The sequence below is a fragment of the Mobula birostris genome, chromosome 20 (assembly GCF_030028105.1).
Source record: "Mobula birostris isolate sMobBir1 chromosome 20, sMobBir1.hap1, whole genome shotgun sequence".
In the NCBI taxonomy this organism is placed as follows: Eukaryota; Metazoa; Chordata; class Chondrichthyes; order Myliobatiformes; family Myliobatidae; genus Mobula; species Mobula birostris.
This window is the reverse complement of record NC_092389.1, coordinates 27,205,477-27,228,021: the sequence shown is the minus strand read 5'-3', so window position 1 is coordinate 27,228,021 and position 22,545 is coordinate 27,205,477. Positions and strand designations below refer to the sequence as shown.

Genomic DNA, 22,545 nt, shown 5'->3' with positions numbered 1-22,545 from the left:
AGTACAACTATAGAAGTTTTTGAGTGTATTTGTTGACATGCCAAATCTCTTCAAACTCCTAATAACATATAGCTGCTGTCTTGCCTTCTTTATAACTACATCGATATGTTGGGACCAGGTTAGATCCTCAGAGATCTTGACACCCAGGAACTTGAAGCTGCTCACTTTCTCCACTTCTGATCCCTCTATGAGGATTGGTATGTGTTCCTTCGTCTTACCCTTCCTGAAGTCCACAATCAGCTCTTTCGTCTTACTGATGTTGAGTGCCAGTTTGTTGCTGCGGCACCACTCCATTAGTTGGCATATCTCACTTCCGTATGCCCTCTTGTCACCACCTGAGATTCTACCAACAATGGTTTTATCATCAGCAAATTTATAGGTGGTATTTGAGCTATGCCTAGCCACACAGTCATGTATATATAGAGAGTAGAGCAGTGGGCTAAGCACACACCCCTGAGGTGTGCCAGTGTTGATTGTCAGCAAGGAGGATATGTTATCACCAATCCGCACAGATTGTGGTCTTCCGGTTAGGAAGTCGAGGATCCAATTGCAGAGGGAGGTGCAGAGGCTCAGGTTCTGCAACTTCTCAATCAGGATTGTGGGAATGATGGTATTAAATGCTAAGCCATAGTCGAGATTATGTCTGCCTTTGATCTATTGTGGCGATAGGCAAATTGCAATGGGTCCAGGTCCTTGCTGAGGCAGGAGTTCAGTCTAGTCACAACCAACCTCTCAAAGCATTTCATCACTGTTGATGTGAGTGCTCCCAGGCGATAGTCATTAAGGCAGCCCACATTATTCTTCTTGGGCACTGGTATAATTGTTGCCTTTTTGAAGCAAGTGGGAACTTCCACCTTAGCAGTGAGAGGTTGAAAATGTCCTTGAATACTCCCACTAGTTGGTTGGCACAGGTTTTCAGAGCCTTACCAGGTACTCCATTGGGACCTTCTGCCTTGTGAGGGTTCACTCTCTTTAAAGACAGTCTAACATCGGCCTCTGAGACAGAGATCACAGGGTCATCAGGTGTAGTAGGGATCTTCACAGCTGTAGTTGTGTTCTCCCTTTTAAAGCAGGCATAGAAGACGTTGGGTTCATCTGGTAGTGAAGCATCGCTGCCATTCATGCTGTTGGGTTTCGCTTTGTAGGAAGTAATGTCTTGCAGACCCTGTCAGAGTTGCCATGCATCTGATGTCGCCTCCAAGCTCATTCGAAATTGTCTCTTTACCCTTGAAATAGCCCTCCGCAAATCATACCTGGTTTTCTGGTACCAGGCCTGGGTCGCCAGACTTGAATGCCACAGATCTAGCCTTCAGCAGACAACATATCTCATGGTTCATCCATGGCTTTTGGTTTGGGAATGTACAGTAAGTCTTTGTGGGCACACACTCATCCACACAGGTTTTAATGAAGTCAGTAAAATCTGCAGCATACTCATCCAGGTTCAAAGATGAATCCCTGAATACAGTCCAGTCTACGATTCAAAGCAGTCCTGTAGACGCTCCTGTACTTCCCTTGTCCATACTTTCTTGGTCCTCACTACTGGTGCTGCAGTCTTCAGTCTCTGCCTATACTCAGTGAGTAGAAGTTTTATTTCCTCAGTTATCCAAGGTTGGCTCTCCCCACCCTTACTGTCCTGTCTTTTAACTAGAATATACTGGAATATACACTGTGAAAAACCTCTTTGAAGGTCTTCCACTTTCCTCAACCGTCCCACCATATAGCTTATATTTCCAGTCTACACTATCTAAACCCTCCCTTATCCCATTGTAGTCTCCATTGTTTAAGCATAATACAATGGTTTTCGATTGAACTATTGCAGCCTCCATTTGTATGAGAAACTCAATCATACTGTGATCACTAACTACAAGATCACTAACTTTACCTGTCTCATTGCACAGGACCAGATCGAAGATAGCACATTCCCTTGTAAGTTCAGTTAACATGCTGTTCAAGAAAACCATCACGGATGCATTCTATGAAGTCCTCCTTAAGGCTGCCTCAACCAACTTGATTCACCCAATCTATGTGCAAGTTAAAGTCCCCCATGATAACTGCTGCTCCATTCTTACATGCCTCAGATATTTCTTTGCTTATTGTCTGTGCCACTGTAATGTTATTACTCGGTGGCCAATAGATCACTCCCACCAGTGATGTTTTTTCCCTTTACTATTCCTAATCTCTACCCAGATGGGTTCAACATTCTGCTCCTTAGATCTTATATCATCTCTCACTATTGCCCTGATCTCATCCTTAATTGAGAGCGCTACCCCACCTTCCCCTACCTTCCTGCCTATCCTTCCATATTACCTGATATCCTTGGATATTTAATTCCCAATCCTCTCCACCCTGCACCCACATTTCTGTAATGGCCACTAAATCATACCCCTTTGTACTGATTTGTGCCACAAGTTCACTGACCTTGTTATGAATACTATGGGCATTCAGATAAAGTGCCCTTACACTCATTGTGCTTTTAAAATCTTGCAATCTTTTTCTCAGTTACACTTGATTTTTCTTTACTCCACCCCTACTTTTCTCTTTTTTATCTGTTGCTTTTTCTTTATCCACACTTTTCTCTTTTACTTTATCCATACCTCTCCAATCTGTTGAACCCCCCACCCTGCTATTTAGTTTAGTCCCCATCCATAGCCCCAGTTATGCAATTCACGAGGTTCCAGATCCCATCACGGTTCCGGTGGAGCCCGTACCATTGGTACAGCTCCCTCCTTCCCCAATACTGTTGCCATTTTCCCATGAATTCAACTGCACTTCTGCCATACCAATCCTTGAGCCACGCATTGAACTCTCTAATCTTCTTGACCCAATGCCAAGCACATTCCAGAGATTACCACCTTTTTGGTTCTGCTTTTTAATTTAGTCCCTAGCTGCTCAAATTTCCTCAGCAGAACCTCTTTCCTCATTCTACCTACGTTGTTGGTACCCACATGGACCACAACAACTGGATTTTCTGCCTCCTACTGCAAATTCCTCTGCAGGTCAGATAAGATGTCCCGAACCCGGGCACAAGGCAGGCAACACAACCTTCAGGACTCTCTATCACCCTAATGCGAACCCAGACCGGCACAACTATATATTCAGCACCAGAATGAATGCAGACTAGCCCTGCTATATATTCAGAACCAGCCTGAAACTGGATTAGCCCAACTCTCCACTCAGCAGAAGACTGAACCAAGACCAGCTGTACTATTTATCCAGCAGTAGAGCGAAGCCAGACTAGCCCTACTATATATTAAGCACCAGATTGAACCCAGACTAGCTCTACTATATATGCAGCACCAGAGTGAACCCGGACTAACCCTACTATATATTCTGCATTCAACTGAACCCGGACTAGCCTAACTATATATTCAGCACCAGACTGAACCCGGACTGGTCCTACTATATATTCAGCACCAGACGGATCCCGGACTAGCCTTTATTAACTGTACCAGTGTTCAGCTCGTCATGTTTCCTGGAGTGCCGTCATCTGCACAATGTATTATTCAGTTTCAGATCCAGTGTGATATGCTACAATGTGGTGTCATGGTCAGTTACTCTAGAATATGGTGTGCGTTCAAGATGAGTAAAATGCAGTACACCTTGGATCTATGTTACAAATCAGGTTGATATTAAACAGAAAAACTAGATGATTACTTTACAATATCAATGAATCATAGAACAATACAGCATAGAAACATAGAAAACCTACAGCACAATACAGGCCCTTCGGCCCACAGAGTTGTGCTGAACATGTCCCTACCTTAGAAATTACTAGGCTTACCTATAGCGCTCTATTTTTCTAAGCTCCATGTACCTATCTAAAAATCTCTTAAAAGACCCTATCATTCCACCTCCACCACTGTTGCCGACAGCCCATTCCATGCACTCACCACTCTCTGAGTAAAAAACTTACCCCTGACCTCTCCTCTGTACCTACTCCCCAGCACCTTAGACCTGTGTCCTCTTGTGGCAACCATTTCAGCCCTGGGAAAAAGCCTCTGACTATCCACATGATCAATGCCTCTCATCATGCCACAGGAAACAGTTGAGGCCAGTTCATTGGCTATATTTAAGAGGGAGTTAGATATGGCCCTTGTGGCTACGGGGGTCAGGGGGTATGGAGGGAAGGCTGGGGCGGTGTTCTGAGTTGGATGATCAGCCATGATCATAATAAATGGCGGTGCAGGCTCGAAGGGCCGAATGGCCTACTCCTGCACCTATTTTCTATGTTTCTATCATCTTATACACCTCTATCAGGTCACCTCTCATCCTCCGTCACTCCAAGGAGAAAAGGCCGAGTTCACTCAACCTATTCTCATAAGGCATGCTCCCCAATCCAGGCAACATCCTTGTAGATCTCCTCTGCACCCTTTCTATGGCTTCCACATCCTTCCTGTAGTGAGGCGACCAGAACTGAGCACAGTACTCCAAGTGTGGTCTGACCAGGGTCCTATATAGCTGCAACATTACCTCTCGGCTCCTAAATTCAGTTCCACGATTGATGAAGGCCAATACACCGTACGCCTTCTTAACCATAGATTCATCCTGCACAGTTGCTTTGAGTATCCTATGGACTCGGACACCAAGATCCCTCTGATCCTCCACACTGCCAAGAGTCTTACCATTAATATTATATTCTGCCATCATATTTGACCTACCAAAATGAACCACCTCACATTTATCTGGGTTGAACTCCATCTGCCACTTCTCAGCCCAGTTTTGCATCCTATCGATGTCCCACTGTAACTTCTGAGAGCCCTCCACACTATCCACAACATCTCCAACCTTTGTGTCATCAGCAAACTTACTAACCCATCCCTCCACTTCCTCGTCCAGGTCATTTGTTTCAAATGTTTTTATTGTGTAGCAACATCAGCTTAACCACAACCAACAATGTCCTAAAGTACGATACTGCTTTTTCTTTTCTTTCTTTTCTTTCTTATAATAACATAATGAAAGTCAAATGAATGTATGTATAGTAAACAAGCAAAAAGCAAAGGAAACCCTACCACCCCATCTCCTTCCCCCTTCCCAGCCCTACCCTCCCCTCACCCCTCCCGTATGTGCTGTTTAGGTCCTACTGCCCCCCACACTTAGTTCAGCTGTCAGTCTCTTCTAAATACAACAGTAATGGTTGCCAGATTTTTTCAAATTACTTGAGTCTGTCCTTGATAATGTATCCTATCCTCTCTAGATGCAGAGTATCCATTAATGCAGCCAGCCATTGTCAGAGTGATGGAGTTTCCTCCTTTTTCCAGAACATCAGTATAAGTTTCTTTCCATTAAGTATGCCATAGGTCAGGAGTTGTTGCTGGGTAGCCTGGAATTTATTTGACCTCGCAGAAGTTCCAAAAATTATTAAAATGGGGTCTGATATAATCTGAACCTTTAGTACCTTCGATAGGACCTCAAATATTTGCTTCCAATACTCTTGTATCCTGGGACATAAAGCATAACTATGTATCAAATTTGCCCCCAAGGATCTGCATTTCTCCACACATTAAGGTCACCTCTGGGAATATCTTATGAATCCTTACTTTTGAGTAATGTAGTCTATGTAGGATTTTAAATTGTATTAAACAACGCCTGGCATTGATGGAATAGGAGTTAACATACTCCAAAGCCTTGTTCCATATAACCTCCTCTATCTCCGCACCCAACTCCTTTTCCCACTCTTTTTTAATATTATCCATTGTTGTATGACACTTGTTTTGTATGGTATCATACAGATAGGTGATGGTGTGTTCTGTCCCTAAACATAATCTTAAATGATTATCTAATTTATCAGGTTCTGCCGTCTCAAAACCAGAAAGGTGTGATCTTATATAGTGTCTTAGCTGGAGATACCTGAAAAAATGACTCTTTTGCAGTCCGAATTTGTCCTGGAGCTTCCAAAATGATGCAAAAATCCCTTGTATGTATAAGTCTCCAACGCTGCGTATCTCTAATTCTCGCCATGCATCAAAGGCCCCATCTATACATAAGGGGGATAAAAGAGGGGTTCGCTGATATAGGTACAAGAAAAGATAATGTTCTGAGTTTCAAATGCTTCCCCATTTGTCTCCATATCGGTATGGTGCTATGGATAATAGGATTGCCTCTATAACAGGCTTTATTTAACCAAATAGGGGACATAATGATTGCCCCTATGGAATATGGTAGGCATTCCTCACGCTCCATCTCCAACCATCTGGGAAGTACAACTGTATCATCTATCCAGTATGCTATATGGCTAACGTTAGCACCCCAGTAATAAAAAAAATAAAGTTGGGTTGTGCCAGTCCTCCACTAGTCATATTTTTGCAGAGAGGTTCTTTCCTAATTTGATGGGCTTTATAATTCCATTTAAAAGGTAGAATTATCGAATCTAATCCTTTAAAAAAAGGTTTTGATAAGATAGAGGGGCAGGTTCTGAAATAGATAGAGCAGTTGGGGAAGAAAGATCATCTTGACTGCATTTACTCTACCCACTAAAGAAATTGGGAGTGTTTTCCAAAATTCTATTTTCTTTTTAATCTTTTCAATGAGAGAGATAAAATTTGCTTCAAATAGAGAACTATACTTTTTGGTTATTACAATTCCAAGGTAAGTAAACTTCTCAAGAGTTATTTTGAATGGAAATTGTTTAAGCCCCTCCTGTTCTTCTACTCAGATTGGGAATAATTCACTTTTCCCCCAATTTATCTTATACCCCGAGAAAGTGCCAAATAAATTGACTATTTCCAGCAAAACTGGATTAGTAATATATGGTTTTGTTACAAACAACAAAACATCATCCACGTAAAGGGAAATTTTGTTGATAGTATATTCTGTATTGTACCCATAAATTTCGGGGTGAGAACGTATAGTCTCCGCCAGTGGTTCCAGAGCCAACGCAAACAATAAGGGACTTAATGCACAGCCCTGTCTTGTGCCCCTGTGCAAACTGAATGGTTCCGAGAGAGTCTGATTAGTTAGTATTTTAGCACTAGGGTTACTATACAGTAGCTTAATCCAAGTCTCATCCAGGTCACTTATAAAAATCACGAAGAGTAAAGGTCCCAGAACAGATCCCTGAGGCGCACCACTGGTGACCGACCTCCATGCAGAATATGACCCGTCTACAACCACACCTTGCCTTCTGTGGGCAAGCCAGTTCTGGATCCACAAAGCAATGTCTCCTTGGATCCCATGCCTCCTTACTTTCTCAATAAGCCTTGCATGGGGTACCTTATCAAATGCCTTGCTGAAATCCATATACACTACATCTACTGCTCTTCCTTCATCAATGTGTTTAGTCACATCCTCAAAAAATTCAATCAGGCTCGTAAGGTATGACCTGCCCTTGACAAAGCCATGCTGACTATTCCTAATCATATTATACCTCTCCAAATGTTCATAAATCCTGCCTCTCAGGATTTTCTCCATCAACCTACCAACCACTGAGGTAAGACTCACTGGTCTATAATTTCCTGGGCTATATCTACTCCCTTTCTTGAATAAAGGAACAACACCTGCAACCCTCCAATCCTCCAGAACCTCTCCCGTCCCCATTGATGATGCAAAGATCATCGCTAGAGACTCAGCAATCTCCTCCCTCGCCTCCCACAGTAGCCTGGGGTAAATCTCATCCGGTCCCGGCGACTTATCCAACTTGATGCTTTCCAAAAGCTCCAGCACCTCTGCTTTCTTAATATCTACATGCTCAAGCTTTTCAGTCTGCTGCAAGTCATCACTACAATCACCAAGATCCTTTTCCAAAGTGAATACTGAAGTAAAATATTCATTAAGTACCTCTGCTATTTCCTCCGGTTCCATACACACTTTCCCACTGTCACACTTGATAGGTCCTATTCTTTCATGTCTTATCCTCTTGCTCTTCACATACTTGTAGAATGCCTTGGGGTTTTCCTTAATCCTGCCCGCCAAGGCCTTCTCATGACCCCTTCTGGCTCTCCTAATTTCCATCTTAAGCTCCTTCCTATTAACCTTATAATCTTCTAGATGTCTAACATCACCTAGCTCTTTGAACTTTTTGTAAGCTTTTCTTTTCTTCTTGACTTGATTTATTACAGCCTTTGTACACCATGGTTCCTATACCCTACCATAACTTCCCTGTCTCATTGAACAGTACAGACCCTTTGGCCCACAATGTTGTGCTGACCTTTTAACCTCCTAGGATCCATCTAACTTCTCCCTCCCACATAGGTCTCCATTTCCGATACCATCACCCTTGGCAGGGTGTTCCATGCACCCGTCACTCTCTGTGGTGAAAAAACTACCTCTGACACCTCCCTATTCTTTCCTCCAACCTCTTAAAATTATGCCCCCTTTTATTTGCCATTTCTGTCATGGGAAAAAGTCTCTGGTTGTCCACTCAATCTATGCCTCTTATCATCTTGTACCCCTGTAAAGTCACCTCTCACACTCCTTCACTTTGAAGAGAAAACCCTAGCTTGCTTTCTAACCCAGGCAGCATCCTAGTAAATCTCCTCTGCACCCTTTCTGGAGCTTCCACATCCTTATAAACAGGTGACCAGAAATGAACACAATAATCCATGTGTGGTCTGACCAGTTTTATACTGTCGAGCTGCAATATTAACTTGCGGCTCTTGAACTCAATCCCCTGACTAATGAAGGCCAACGTACCATACGCCTTCCGAACTACCCCATCATTTTGCACAGCAACTTCGAGGAATTTATGTACATGGACTCCAAGCTCCCTTTGTCCCTCCACACTGCTAAGATAAAGCAGGATCAAAGCTGTTTATAGCCAGTCCACGACTTTTGAAATGTAAACATATTTTTAACAAATAAGGCAACTAACTTTCCACTTCAGGATCAATGGATGAAAAGTTATTTTTAATCATGTTTATTTGTTACTTGTGGGTTCAATATTGACCAAGATTTTAAGAAGAACCTGCAATTTTCTTTAAAAATACTTTCTCTTTATTTGACTAGCCAATGGCACAGGACTTGTGTCAGGATGTCTAAATAATCTTATAGGGTTTTCGAGGAGGTTACCTGGAAAGTTCATGAAGGAAAGGCAATGGATGTTGTTTACATGGAATTTAGCAAGACCTTTGACAAAGTCCCATATGGGAGGTTCGTCAAGAAGGTTCGTTCGTTTGGCATTCAAGATGAGGTAGTAAATTGAATAAGAAATTGGCTATGTGGGAGAAGCCAGAGAGTGGTAGTAGATGGCTGCCTCTCTGACTGGAGGCCTGTGACTAGTAGAGTGCCACAGGGATCGGTGCTGGGTCCATTGTTGTTTGTCATATATATCAACAATCTGGATGATAATGTGGTTAACTGGATCAGCAAATTTGCGAATGACACCAAGATTGGAGGTGTAGTGGACAGCAAGGAAGACTGTCAAAGTTTGCAGTGGGATATGTACCAGCTGGGAAAAATGGCCTGAAATATGGCAGAAGGAATTTAATGTGGACAATGTGAGGTGTTGTATTTTGGGAGGACAAACCAAGAGCTTTTGGCACATTTGCCTTCATAAATCAGAGTATTGAGTGCAGGAGTTGGAATGTTATGTTGAAGTTGTATAAGATGTTGGTGACGCCAAAGTTGGAGTATTGTGTGCAGTTATAGCCAACTACCTACAGAAATGATATCAGTAACATTGAAAGAGTACAGAGAAAATTTACAAAGATGTTGTCAGGGTTTGAGGATCTGAATTACAGGGAAAGGTTGAACATGTTAGGACTTTATTCCCTGAGGTGTAGGAAGATGAGGGTTGTTGTTATATGTTTTAGAAAGAAACAATCTGCTTGAGGAACACAATGGGTTGTGCAGCATCCGTAGGAGGAAATGTCAATGTTTCAGATCAAAATCCTGCAGCAGGATCTGCAGAAGTATGAGAAAAAGAAGGGACGGGTGAGCAGGCTCCATCAACCACAGTCACACTTCCTGAAAAAGGAGGACAATTCAGAGGTCCAGGAATCGAAAGCTCCATTGATAATTCCTTTCCCTCCATAGTCACTGCTTGACCTGTTGAGCTCCTCCAGCGATTGTTTGTTGCTCCAGATTACAGCATCTGCAGTCTCTTGTGTATCTGATTACATTCTTTCTTGAATTTAAAAGTGAATGAAGAAGCACTTTTTTTCACACGCAAAACAGAGAAGTATAGAATTTATCACCTCAAAGTGATTTAGTTAATTGCATTAATTGCATATGTTAAGTTTATATACATTGGCAAGATATTCTCCTATCCCAAACGGACGTATTAGATGGCCATAAAAGTGAGACCTCCATGACCATTTCAGTTGTGTTTCTCACAGCACAGCAAATATTAGTAGCACCCAAGGTGTTGCTAGTGAAAGATGCTGCATTTATCTGCAATTCAAAATATATCAACTGGGTCTCGGGGTTGGCTGGGGAGAGGAGCAGCAATGAGGCCAGTATCTGGAGTACAAGGATATGGGCCTGAGGTCTGGTGCTAAGGAAGTGGTAAGGAGATGAATTCAGAAAGCATTAAGGATGATATCACAGGCTGCAGGAGAGTGGAAGTGTGGGAAGAAGGAAGAGGAGTCAGAGATAGTGCTCATGTGGTTGGATCTTCTCCTAGGAGAGAAGAGAAATTCCAAGGATGATAACAGGATTTCAGGAGCCAGGAGAGAGATGCTTACTGAAAATCCGGGCTGTGAAGATGTCTTCACTGAAGATTTGAGCCAGGAATGCTATTGGATCTTGGGGCATTGTTGGATCAGTGCCATGGGCCAGTTGGAGGGCAGAAGATGATATTTGTAGAGTGGAGAGTTATCAAAGAGAAGCAGGACCACTGAAGAACACAGAATCTGGGGCTAGAACTCACAAAGTCAGAAGTGAGATTTGGGATGTAGGGTTGGAAGTTGTCTCTCCTGGAACAACTTTGTCAAAATTGCAATGCTTTAAAAGGGAAGAATGAGTAGAATAACAGCATCTGTGTGCTACTAGCCCATAACTTAAGTCAGCTGTCTAAGTGGGCCTTATTTTGGGAAGAACTCAATCAACTTCCCTAACTTTATTGTGTTTCACTTTAAGATAAACTGAATTTTCAATTGCATAATAGTTTTTTTTTTTAAAAAAGTAGCAAAAAATGAATGAATTTCTAGATTATGGAGCAACAAATAAATTGGTGGAGTAAGTCAGTAGGTTCAGTAGCTTGACCCAATGGGTTCCTCCAGCAGACTGTTTGTTACTGCAGAGTTCAGCGTCTGCAGTCTATTATGTCTCCATTTTAAACAGTACTTTTTTCTTTGATCAGTTTATTGATGGATATGGATCATAAACAGATATATTCGTGTGTACATGTGTAAATTGAGTTGTGATGCAGAAAAGAATTATTCTAATTAAATGGCTGAACAGATTCAAGATATTGAGCATTTTATGTTCTTAAGTTGTTTCTCACTGCTTCAAGGAATAGAACCTACCAAAACAAATTCTTTGATCACATGATCATAGATGAGGAAGTTCATGTTACTGTCTTCTAATATTCCCTGTTTATTCTTCTGCCATCCTTAAAGGGAATTATTACACTTATTCTAGCCACTGACATGGCTCGACATGGAGAGATACTGGACTCATTCAAACCAAAGGTTGATAATTTTGACTTCACAAATGAAGAACATAAAATGAGTGTAAGTAAACAATCATCAGAGTAAAGATTAGTCTTTTTAGCTTGTAATGTAGGCATTACTGGTGCTAAAACAGTATTAGAGGCCACAACTTAAGGATGGGAAACCTCAATTACAGACTTCTCAAATAAAGGCAAAGTGCGGTCACTTACACTGTGTACTTTTTATTCACCTGCTGCAAAATCTCACAGCATTAATTGAGGATGCATATTTAATTAGAAATTCTGTATCTCTGATGTGTGAAAAATAGTGGTCTAAAGAGAGCTGAATGTTGAGTTAAGGGGAAGACAACTGAAATCAAAGCTATATACAATGCCAAAATGTACAATCAAACTCACAGAAAATACATGTCTTCTTTTCCCCAGCTGAAAATGCTCCTTATCAAATGCTGCGATATTTCTAATGAAGTGCGACCTACAGAGGTAGCAGATCCTTGGGTTGACTGTTTGCTTGAAGAGTACTTTACACAGGTGAAAGATGTAAAGTAAAGTAACTGTTGTCCTTTTGCAAAATGTGGAATTGTTTTCTTTTATTGAGAAATGGTTAACAGGTTCACAATGATGTAGAGGAGTGTTTGGCTAACAAAAGTGTGTGGTTGTGGAAAAGGGAGCTGTATTCCCTACCTAACAGCATTTTCAGAGCCCATTAAATTGTGTTTCAAGGAGGAAGCCCGCCATAACACTCACAGGGCATCTGTTAGTAGGCAAGGCTAAGGAGAAGCCACTCACCTCACTGAACTTCATCCTTTTAGTAGCTTTCTCTTTTATTATAGTGTCTAGTTTCCTTTGAGCTTCCATGTTTTATTCTTTGCTACCACATTTGGCATATTGCTCCCAACACTTATCGTGCTTCAAATACATTGATTTATCTAATCATCAGTTTCTTCATTAATTTTACAGCATTGGTTATGTTGGCTCAGTACCACCTTGTAGCAAGTTCAAGGCCCAGCACTTGTGTTAAGTAGTAGTTTTAGCATTTTCTTTCAAATATTTTAGACATCTTTGCTTTTGGTAAAGCTAAAGACCATTTATTCTCTAACTTTGTAAATTACATTCAGCTACCATCTTTGGGATATCTCTGGGAAGGCACAACTTTTCGCAGTCTAACCTGCAGACTATTTTTCTGACCTTACATATAATTCATAGAAAAAGGTGAAGCCTTTCTGATGTTTACCATCCATCCTAATCTCTTCATATTCTCCCTTTTCTAACCATGTCTCAACGTACCTTAACAACTTAAATGATGTTCTTCCTCTGTCATTGTTTGTTTTGGTGTAATGAGTTCCAATTACATAGTTTCTTTACTGTCCTGGTTGTCTCCTCTAGGAATGTACTTCAGTCATCTTTCTCCAAAAATTGGTCAAAACATGTTTATATTTTTGAAACTGTTTTAAGATTTTCAATTGGAGTATACAATACTGATATTTTGTCTTTGGTTTAAGTTCAGATTTGGCTCTGAATCCCAAATGCAGCTGGAATGAAGAGATGCGTCATCTTTGTATAAATTTTATATCCTAAACTAAGATTCAAATTGCTTCATGTTGAGATTGTAATTGAGGTTATGGGTTGAAACTGTTTTTTTTTTGTTAAGATCATGATAAATCAAGGTTTAGTTGGTTCGAGGGTAGACATTTATAGCTTCATATTTAAAATTAACTACTTTAAAGCTTGTCTTGAGAATATGTTTCCTTAAGCCAAACTTAAATTCTTTCTAAAAGCTTATCTATAATATTGTTACTGATGGTCAATTGCAGAGTGACAGGGAGAAATCTGAAGGGCTCCCAGTAGCCCCATTCATGGACCGGGACAAGGTTACCAAGCCCACAGCCCAGATTGGGTTTATAAAGTTTGTTCTCATTCCAACATTTGAAACACTAATGAAGGTAAGTTAATTTGGCAAAAGATTCTCCTAAATTGGCAATCGTAGTCACAGGAAACATGGTCTAGAAATTAAATCAAATAGCTCAGTTTATTCTAGTGCTAAATGATTGAAAATACACTTAATGTGAATTAAACCCGATAATACCCATTTCTGAGCTACCTTGCTTCACGCCAGAATTTGGCTGGCATTTCTTGTGCATCTGACACAGATACATCAAACTACGTCATTCCTATCACTGGCCGTTCCTGAGATAACTATGCTCTTGTAGCACACTTCCTGTGTTGGATATTCCCATCAAGGTTGGCATTTCACACATTGACTAAGAAATACCCAGTAAGAATTTCTAGATATCATGATGGATCAATGGTGCAACTGTGTTCTAGATCAGCAGGTCAGATTAAAGACTTGCTCCAGTCACAACCATATAATCTAAACTGATGGAATTAAGGTAATCGGGCACTGTGGAGATGCTGTATTTCAGATGTGATATTAAACAATAATTATTTCTATCCTTATGGGGAGACATGGAAGATCACGTGTTCTTCCGTTACTTTGTCCTGTGTCAATCACCATGGACTCCTGCTGGGCCCTTTCTGTACAAAGATTTCTGCTATGTTTGTTGGACACAAACACATGGAAACATGAAAATCAAAAACGTGGCAGGTACTAGAAATCTAAAATATTAAAAAAGCAGAAAATGCTGCAAATAATCAGAAATGACAAAGGGGTTTTGACCCAAACCATTAATTCTATCTCTCTTTCCACAAATGTAGCCTAACTTGCTGGATGTTTTCAGCATATTCTGCTTTTATTATACATAGGAAAATGCTGAATTTCTTTATAAATCTGAGTTTGTTTCCTTGCATGGTGGTAAATTGCACTGTAGGAGCCATGCCTGCTTATAATTAGATTTGCTGCATATTTTAGAGATGGCAATTACAAATGTGCAATATAAGAAGAAAGCAAGAATACTTTCAAAAAGATATTTCTTTGGAAGTCAGTAACTTAAATGTCTTTGTAATCATTAGTTGAAAATAACTGTGCAACCATGTTTGATTATTACTGGGCCACCATACACACTTGTAATGTGAATTACAGTACATTACACTAATCATTGTATATTTGCTGTTAGTTATTTCCACAGATTGAAGAAGCCACAGTACAACCACTGAGAGATTCCAGGGATCGCTATGAAGAGCTGAAGCAGATCGATGATGCCATGAATGAGGTAAATGGAATCAGGCAGCCAGCTACAGTTAATGAAATACACTACAATTTAAACTCCACCACTGACTTTTTCTTTATATTTCACCCAATGGCATGGACACAGAATTTCCCAATTTTAGGTAAAGCTCACCTTCTGTACACCCTCCTTCCAATCCACCTCCAGTCATCTCATTCTTTTTCTCTTTCCCCCACACCCCCATCATCCCCCATCACCCACTTTCATTGCCCTCTCCCTCCTTGTTCCAAGCAACCACTGTGTCCCCTCCCTCATCTGGTTTCATGTGCCCTTCATCTTTCCCTTAATGGTTCCCATTATCACTTTCTTCATGTACCAGATTCCAGTGCTTGTAACCTCCTCACTCATCACCATCCAACCTCTGTCTCCACCTTCACCAATGTCCCCCCCCCCACCTGACTCCTTCTGCCTATTTTCTCCCCTTGTCAGCTTCCAGCTATCACAAACCAGCCTCTGTCTCCCAACTCCACCCATCTTCCTTCGCAGCCTGGCTCCTTCTTCTAAGAAAGAAATCAGGAGGAATGAGGTTGCTCTAGCTGACAGGGTGAAGGAGAATCTTAAGGGCTTCTACAGATATGTTAAGAGCAAAAGGATTGAAAGATTCTCCAGAAAATCAGGATGGTAATCTATGCGTGGAGCCAAAAGAGATGGGGAAGATATTAAATGGATTTTTTGCCTCTGTATTTATTCGGGAGATGGACATACAGTTTATAGAAGTGAGGCAAAGCAGCAGTGAGGTCATGCACCCTATACAGATTACAGAGGAGGAAGTGTTTGCTGCCTTGAGGCAAATTATAGAAACATAGAAACATAGAAAACATACAGCACAATACATGCCAAACATGTCCCTACCTTAGAACTGCCTAGGCTTTACCCATAGCCCTCTAGTCAAGTCAAGTCAAGTCACCTTTTACTGTCATTTCGACCATAACTGCTGGTACAGTACACAGTAAAAATGAGACGACGTTTTTCAGGACCATGGTGCTACATGAAACAATACAAAAACTACACTGAACTACGTAAAAACAACACAAAAACTACACTAGACTACAGACCTACCCAGGACTGCATAAAGTGCACAAAACAGTGCAGGCATCACAATAAATAATAAACAAGACAATAGGCACAGTAGAGGGCAGTAGGTTGGTGTCAGTCCAGGCTCTGGGTATTGAGGAGTCTGATGGCTTGGGGGTAGAAACTGTTACATAGTCTGGTCGTGAGAGCCTGAATGCTTCGGTGCCTTTTGCCAGATGGCAGGAGGGAGAAGAGTTTGTATGAGGGGTGCGAGGGGTCCTTCATAATGCTGTTTGCTTTACGGATGCAGCGTGTGGTGTAAATATCTATAATGGCAGGAAGAGAGACCCCGATGGTCTTCTCAGCTGACCTCACTACCCGCTGCAGGGTCTTGCGATCCGAGATGGTGCAATTTCCAAACCAGGCAATGGTGCAGCTGCTCAGGATGCTCTCAATACAACCTCTGTAGAATGTGCTGAGGATGGGGGGTGGGAGATGGACTTTTCTCAGCCTTCGCAGAAAGTAGAGACGCTGCTGGGCTTTCTTTGCTATGGAGCTGGTGTTGAGGGACCAGGTGAGCTTCTCCGCCAGGTGAGCACCAAGAAATTTGGTGCTCTTAACGATCTCTACGGAGGAATCGTCGATGTTCAGCAGAGAGTGGTCGTTCCGTGTCCTCCTGAGGTCAACAGCCATCTCTTTTGTTCACATTCAGAGACAGGTTGTTGGCTCTGCACCAGTCCGTTAGCTGCTGCACCTCCTCTCTGTATGCTGACTCATCGTTCTTGCTGATGAGACTCACCACGGTCGTGTCATCGGCAAACTTGATGATGTGGTTCAAACTGTGTGTTGTAGCCCAGTCGTGGGTCAGTAGAGTGAACAGCAGTGGACTGACCACACAGCCCTGGGGAGGGCCCCGTGCTCAGTGCGATGGTGTTGGAGATGCTGCTTCCAATCCGGACTGTCTGAGGTCCCCCAGTCAGGAAGTCTAGGATCCAGTTGCAGAGGGAGGTGTTCAGGCCCAGTAGGCTCAGCTTTCTAATCAGTTTCTGAGGAATTATTGTGTTGAATGCTGAACTGAAGTCTATAAACAGCATTCGAATGTACGTGTCTTTTTTGTCCAGGTGGGTTAGGGCCAGGTGGAGGGTGATGGCAATGGTGTCGTCTGTTGAGCGGTTGGGACGATACACGAACTGCAGGGGTTCCAGTGAGGGGGGCAACAGGGTCTTGATGTGCCTCATGACGAGCCTCTTCAAACACTTCATGATGATGGATGTGAGTGCAACAGGACGGTAGTCGTTGAGGCAGGACACTGAAGGCTTCTTCGGCACGGGGACGATGGTGGCGGCCTTGAAGCACGTAGGAACGACGATGCTGCTCGGGGAGATGTTGAAGATGTCAGTGAGAATCTCTGCTAGCTGGTCTGCACATCCTCTAAGCACTCTGTCAGGAATATTGTCTGGTCCAGCAACCTTCCGTGGGTTGACCCTGCACAGGGTTCTCCTCACATTGGCCATGGTAAGACACAGCACCTGATCATTTGGAGGAGGGGTGGTCTTCCTCGCTGCCATGTCATTTTCCACCTCAAAACAAGCATAGAAGTTGTTCAACGCATCTGGGAGGGAGGCATCACCAACTCAGGCAGGTGGTGTTGTCCTGTAGTTGGTGATGTCCTGAATGCCTTTCTACATGCGCCGCGTGTCGCCACTGTCCTGGAAGTGGCTGTGGATTCACTGGGCGTGTGCATGCTTTACCTCTCTGATGGCCCGGTTCAGTTTGGCCCTCGTTGTTGTTAGGGCTGCCTTGTTGCCTGCTCTGAAGGCGGAGTCACGGGTCCTCAGCAGCGCACACACCTCCGTGGTCATCCATGGCTTCTGGTTACAGCGTGTAGTGATGGTCTTGGCCACAGTGATGTCATCAATGCATTTGCTGATGTAGCTAGTCACTGATGCCGTGTACTCCTCTAAGTTGGTAGGGATGCCATTGGCTGCAGCCTCCCTGAACATGTGCCAGCCAGTGTGCTCAAAGCAGTCTAGACGAGCAGAGATGGCTCCTGCTGGCCAGGTTTTCACCTGCTTCTGAACCGGTCTGGAGCGCCTGACGAGCGGTCTGTATGCTGGGATTAGCATAACAGAAATGTGGTCTGAGTAACTGAGGTGTGGGCGGGGCTCCACCCGGTACACGTCGGGAATGTTTGTGTAAACAAGGTCCAACGCGTTCTCCCCTCTCATTGCAAAGTCCACATTCTGATGGAATCTGGGGAGCACTGATTTAAGGTAAGAAGGCTCTATTCTTCTAAGCTCCATGTAGCCATCCAAGAGTCTCTTAAAAGACCCTATCGTTTCCGCCTCCACCGCCGCTGCTGGCAGCCCATTCCACGCACTCACCATTCTCTGAGTAGAAAACTTACCCCTGACATCTCCCCTGTATCTACTTCCAAGCACCTTAAAGCAATGCCCTCTTGTGCTAGCCATTTCAGCCCTGGGGAAAAGCCTCTGACTATCCACACAATCAATGCTTCTAATTATCTTGTACACCTCTATCAAGGCTCCTCTCATCCTCCGTCGCTCCAAGGAGAAAAGGCCAAGTTCACTCATGAGGCATGCTCCCCAATCCAGGCAACATCCTTGTAAATTATGGTGGACAAATCCCTGGGGCCCTTGGACACTATGGGAGGCAAGTATAGAAATTGCAGGGGCCCTAGCAGAGATATTTAAATTATCCTGAGCAACAGGTGGAGAATTGGAGAAGAAGCTAATGTTGTTCCGCTGTTTAAGAAAGGTTCTAAGAATAAACCAGGAAATTATAGGCTGGTGAGTCTGACATCAGTAGTGGGAAAGTTACTGGAAGGTATTCTAAGGGACAGGGCATTTGAATATTTAGATAGAAGGGGACTGATTGGGGTTAGTCAGGATGGCTTTGTGCATGGTATAATATCTAACCAATCTTATAGAGTTTTTCGAAGAAGTTACCAGGAAAGTTGAAGAAGACAAATCAGTGGATGTTGCCTACGTGGACTTTAGCAAGGTATTTGACAAGTTCCCACATGGGAGGCTGGTCAAAAAGGTTCAGTTGCTTTGCATTCAAGATGAGGGAGTAAATTGGATTAGACATTGGCTTTGTGGGGAGAAGCCAGAAAGCGGTTGCCTCTTTGACTGGAGACCTTTGACTAGTGGAGTGTCGCAGGGATTGATGTTGGGTCCATTGTTGTTTGACATCTATATCAATGTGATAATGTGGTTAATTGGATCAGCAAATTTGCAGATGACACCAAGACCGGGGGTGTAGTGGACAGTGAGGAAAGCAATCAAAGCTTGCAGTGAGTTCTAGACCAGCTAAGCTGGAAAAATGGCAGATGAAATTTAATGCAGGCGAGTGTGAGGTGTTGCTCTTTGGGAGGACCAACCAGGGTAGGGCACTGAGGAGTGGTGGAACAAAGGGATTTGGGAATACATGTTTATCATTCATTGAAAGTGGTGTCACTGGTAGATAGGGTTGTAAAGAAAGCTTTTGCAACACTACCTTTCATAGATCAAAGTATTGAGTACAGGAGTTGGGATGTTATGTTGAAGTTGTATAAGATATTAGTGAGGCCTAGAACATAGAATATAGAATAGTACAGCACAGTACAGGCCCTTCGACCCACAATGTTGTGCTGACCCTCAAACCCTGCCTCCCATTTAAACCCCCAACTTAAATTCCTCCATATACCTGTCCAGTAGTCTCTTAAACTTCACTAGTGTATCTGCCTCCACCACTGACTCAGGCAGTGCATTCCATGCACCAACCACTCTGAGTAAAAAACCTTCCTCTAATATCTAGTTTGGAGTATTGTGTCTAGTTTTGGTCAACTACCTATAGAAAAGATGTAAATAAGATTGAAAGAGTGCTGAGAAAATTTACAAGGATGTTGCCGGGACTGGAGGACCTGAGTCATAAGGAAAGATTGAATAAGTTATAACTATTCCCCAGAACGTAGAAGATTCAGAGAGGATTTAATGGAGGTATACAAAGTTATGAGGGATATGGATAGGGTAAATGCAAGCAGGCTTTGCCACTGAAGTTGGGTGAGACTACAACTAGAGATCATGAGTTAAGGGTGAAAGATGAAATATTTAAGGGGAACACGAGGGGAAACTTCTTCACTCAGAGGGTGATAAGAATATGGAATGAGCTGCCAGCACAAGTGGTGGATGTGATTTCGATTTCAACGTTTAAGATAAGTTTTGTGTAGATACATGGATGGAAGGCTATGGTCTGGGTGCAGGTCAATAGGCTAGGCAGTTTAAATAGTTTGGCATGGAGTAGATGGGCCAAAGGGCCTGATTCTACGCTGTAGTTTTCTATGACTCTATAAGAACAAAACAAAAATCCATTTAGCCACACCAATTTGTTACATTTGGGTAGCACAGTGGCGCATCTGGGAGAGCTGCTGTGTCTTAGATCCTTAGCTTCTGAGTTCCATCCTACCTCTCATGTTGTCCTTGTGGAGTTTGCATGTTCTCCCTGTGACTGTATGGGTATCCTCCCAGTGCTCCAGATTCCTCCTACATCCTAATCATTTATAGGTTGATAGGTTAGTTAGTTGATCTCTGTAAATAGCCCCTTGTGTGTAGGTGAGTGATAGAATTGGGTAAGGGGAGAGATGGTGATTGCTGCGAATGTGGGAACAATTGATCTGAATGAAATTAGTGTAAGATTACAGTCAATGAATGTGTGGTGGTTGCCATAAACTTGGTAGGCTGAAGGACCTGTTTCTATATTGTATTACTTGATAACTCTGATCTGTGACATAAAACCATCTGTTAGTACTGCAGGTTAACAGAATCTATCAGTTTCAAACTTAAACCAGCATCAATGGTTGTTTACAGAGGAAGTTCCATATCAGCCTTTGCTTGTAGAACAGCTCCTCATTCCACTTCGGGAAAAAAAAGAGCTCTCATTTTTGCACTGCATCCTCTTGTATAAAGTACACCACAAAACAGAATTTGTATAATCTCTCCTTGTAATTTAGAGTTCAGGCATTAGAAACTTTACAGTAAATCTAAACTGCACTTCCTCCAAAGCACCATATGACCTTCCTGGTGTGGGAATTCAACAAAGCTCATAGGGCTGCAGGTGTGAACGAACCAAACTTTTATTCAGCTGCAGCGTATCTTTTACCTTTGTATATTCTTGACTTTTAGATATTATTACATTAGCTTTTTTGGTTATTTCCCCTACATATCCATGGTACATGTTCATGTAAACTTAGGTGTCTGAATCTCCAGCTTCTAGGTTTTCACAATTTAAAAGATGCTCTGATCGAATCTTTTTAGGTCCAAAGTGAATGAATTCACAGTGGTGCGCAGTAAAATTGATTTGCAATACTTTTGCTCATACAGTTAGTCCATTAGCACCTGCTGGTAATTCCATTAATTACCTACATTGGTGCTTGTCTTGGTGTTAAAGGTATTCAGAGCTACCCTCCATCCACTGTCTAAGTCATTAATATGTATATAATTGATACCAACAACTCAGATTCGACAGCATACAAGCAGCCACATCTGTGACTATTAGCTCATTAGCATATTTCAGGTTTTCACCCCTCAGCCAGTTTCCTAACCAGCTTAATACTGTGCCTTTCATTCTGAAATTCAATTTCAGCCAACATTTTCTGGAGAGATTTCAGCAAATAACTTCTGGAAGTCTACAAAATAATATTCTATAAAGTCCCATCTTTCATTACATTTGTTGCCACTTCAGAATGTTCACTTAGATTTACCATAACCTCCTCTTCATGAATCCATGATAGCTTTCAGAAAATTTTAATGGTCAGCATCTCTAACCATAACTGCAGATACTGGTAAGTTTCTGGCTGCAGAATTCTGGCTAAATTATGTATAAGAACCTGTTCTTTTTCTTACACACACACACACACACACACACACACACACACACACACACACACACACACACACACACACACACACACACACACACACACACACACACACACACACACACACACACACACACACACACCTTTCCTAAATAGAAAAGTGAGGTGCAGTTTTCAAATGAAAGGGAATAGTTCCAAATCAAGTCAAGTTGGGATTTTTCTAATCAGAGCATCTGAAACATACTCATCTACTTCCTTTAAAACCTTGGGACTTAGGTGATATCATTTGCTTCAGTACTGATACATTACCCAAAATAATTCCATTATGTCCCTATCCTTGATTCAGTATCCATTCTCCTGGGGTTTCCAGAAGTTTATCATTTTCCTTTGTATAACTATTTATTACAATGTTTTAATGTTCAGTTTATTACATTCAAGTATTTGCATGCTAAATCCTACAATAACTTATTAAAATTTAACTTTACAAGCTGCGGAAGAAAACAGAAAACATCCCTCTTGGCTGGAAGAAGAACTAATTTTCACAGTAAGTAGGTTTACTGTGTAATTCTGCAGCAATAAAGAAAAACATGAGATGCTATTAGTTTAAATGTTTCTGTTTCATTATGGCAATTGAAACAATGCTTGGCATCTACAATTGTTATAGAGCAGTCTCTAACAATTAATGGTATCGTGGAACCAAGTAAGATGGATGAAGGATAAGTTCAGAAAAGGCTGGTTAAATTGATTAGTACTACTGATGAGGGGTGAGATACAAACATAAGGAGAAATGGCTTGAGAAGTAAAAGTGTGAATTATTATTAATACCAACAAGATAATGAGCTGGATCACATGTGGAGAGGTTAGATGGGTGGAATATCTGACCTTGTAATCCATGGCTGGATTTGCTGGTTGTTCCTAATTCT

At 42.1% G+C, this 22,545-nt stretch overlaps 1 protein-coding gene across 1 annotated transcript in view; it reads left to right on the top strand.

Moving 5' to 3' along the window:
• Nucleotides 1-22,158, top strand: part of LOC140185526 (high affinity cGMP-specific 3',5'-cyclic phosphodiesterase 9A-like) — a 107,093-nt gene extending 84,935 nt beyond the window's left edge. The window contains exons 13-17 of the mRNA XM_072238858.1: nucleotides 11,496-11,609; nucleotides 11,972-12,076; nucleotides 13,360-13,488; nucleotides 14,620-14,715; nucleotides 22,111-22,158. Coding sequence (XP_072094959.1) covers nucleotides 11,496-11,609; nucleotides 11,972-12,076; nucleotides 13,360-13,488; nucleotides 14,620-14,715; nucleotides 22,111-22,158 — 492 coding nt within the window. The remainder of the gene's footprint in view (nucleotides 1-11,495; nucleotides 11,610-11,971; nucleotides 12,077-13,359; nucleotides 13,489-14,619; nucleotides 14,716-22,110) is intronic.
• The last annotated feature ends 387 nt before the right edge of the window (nucleotides 22,159-22,545 follow it).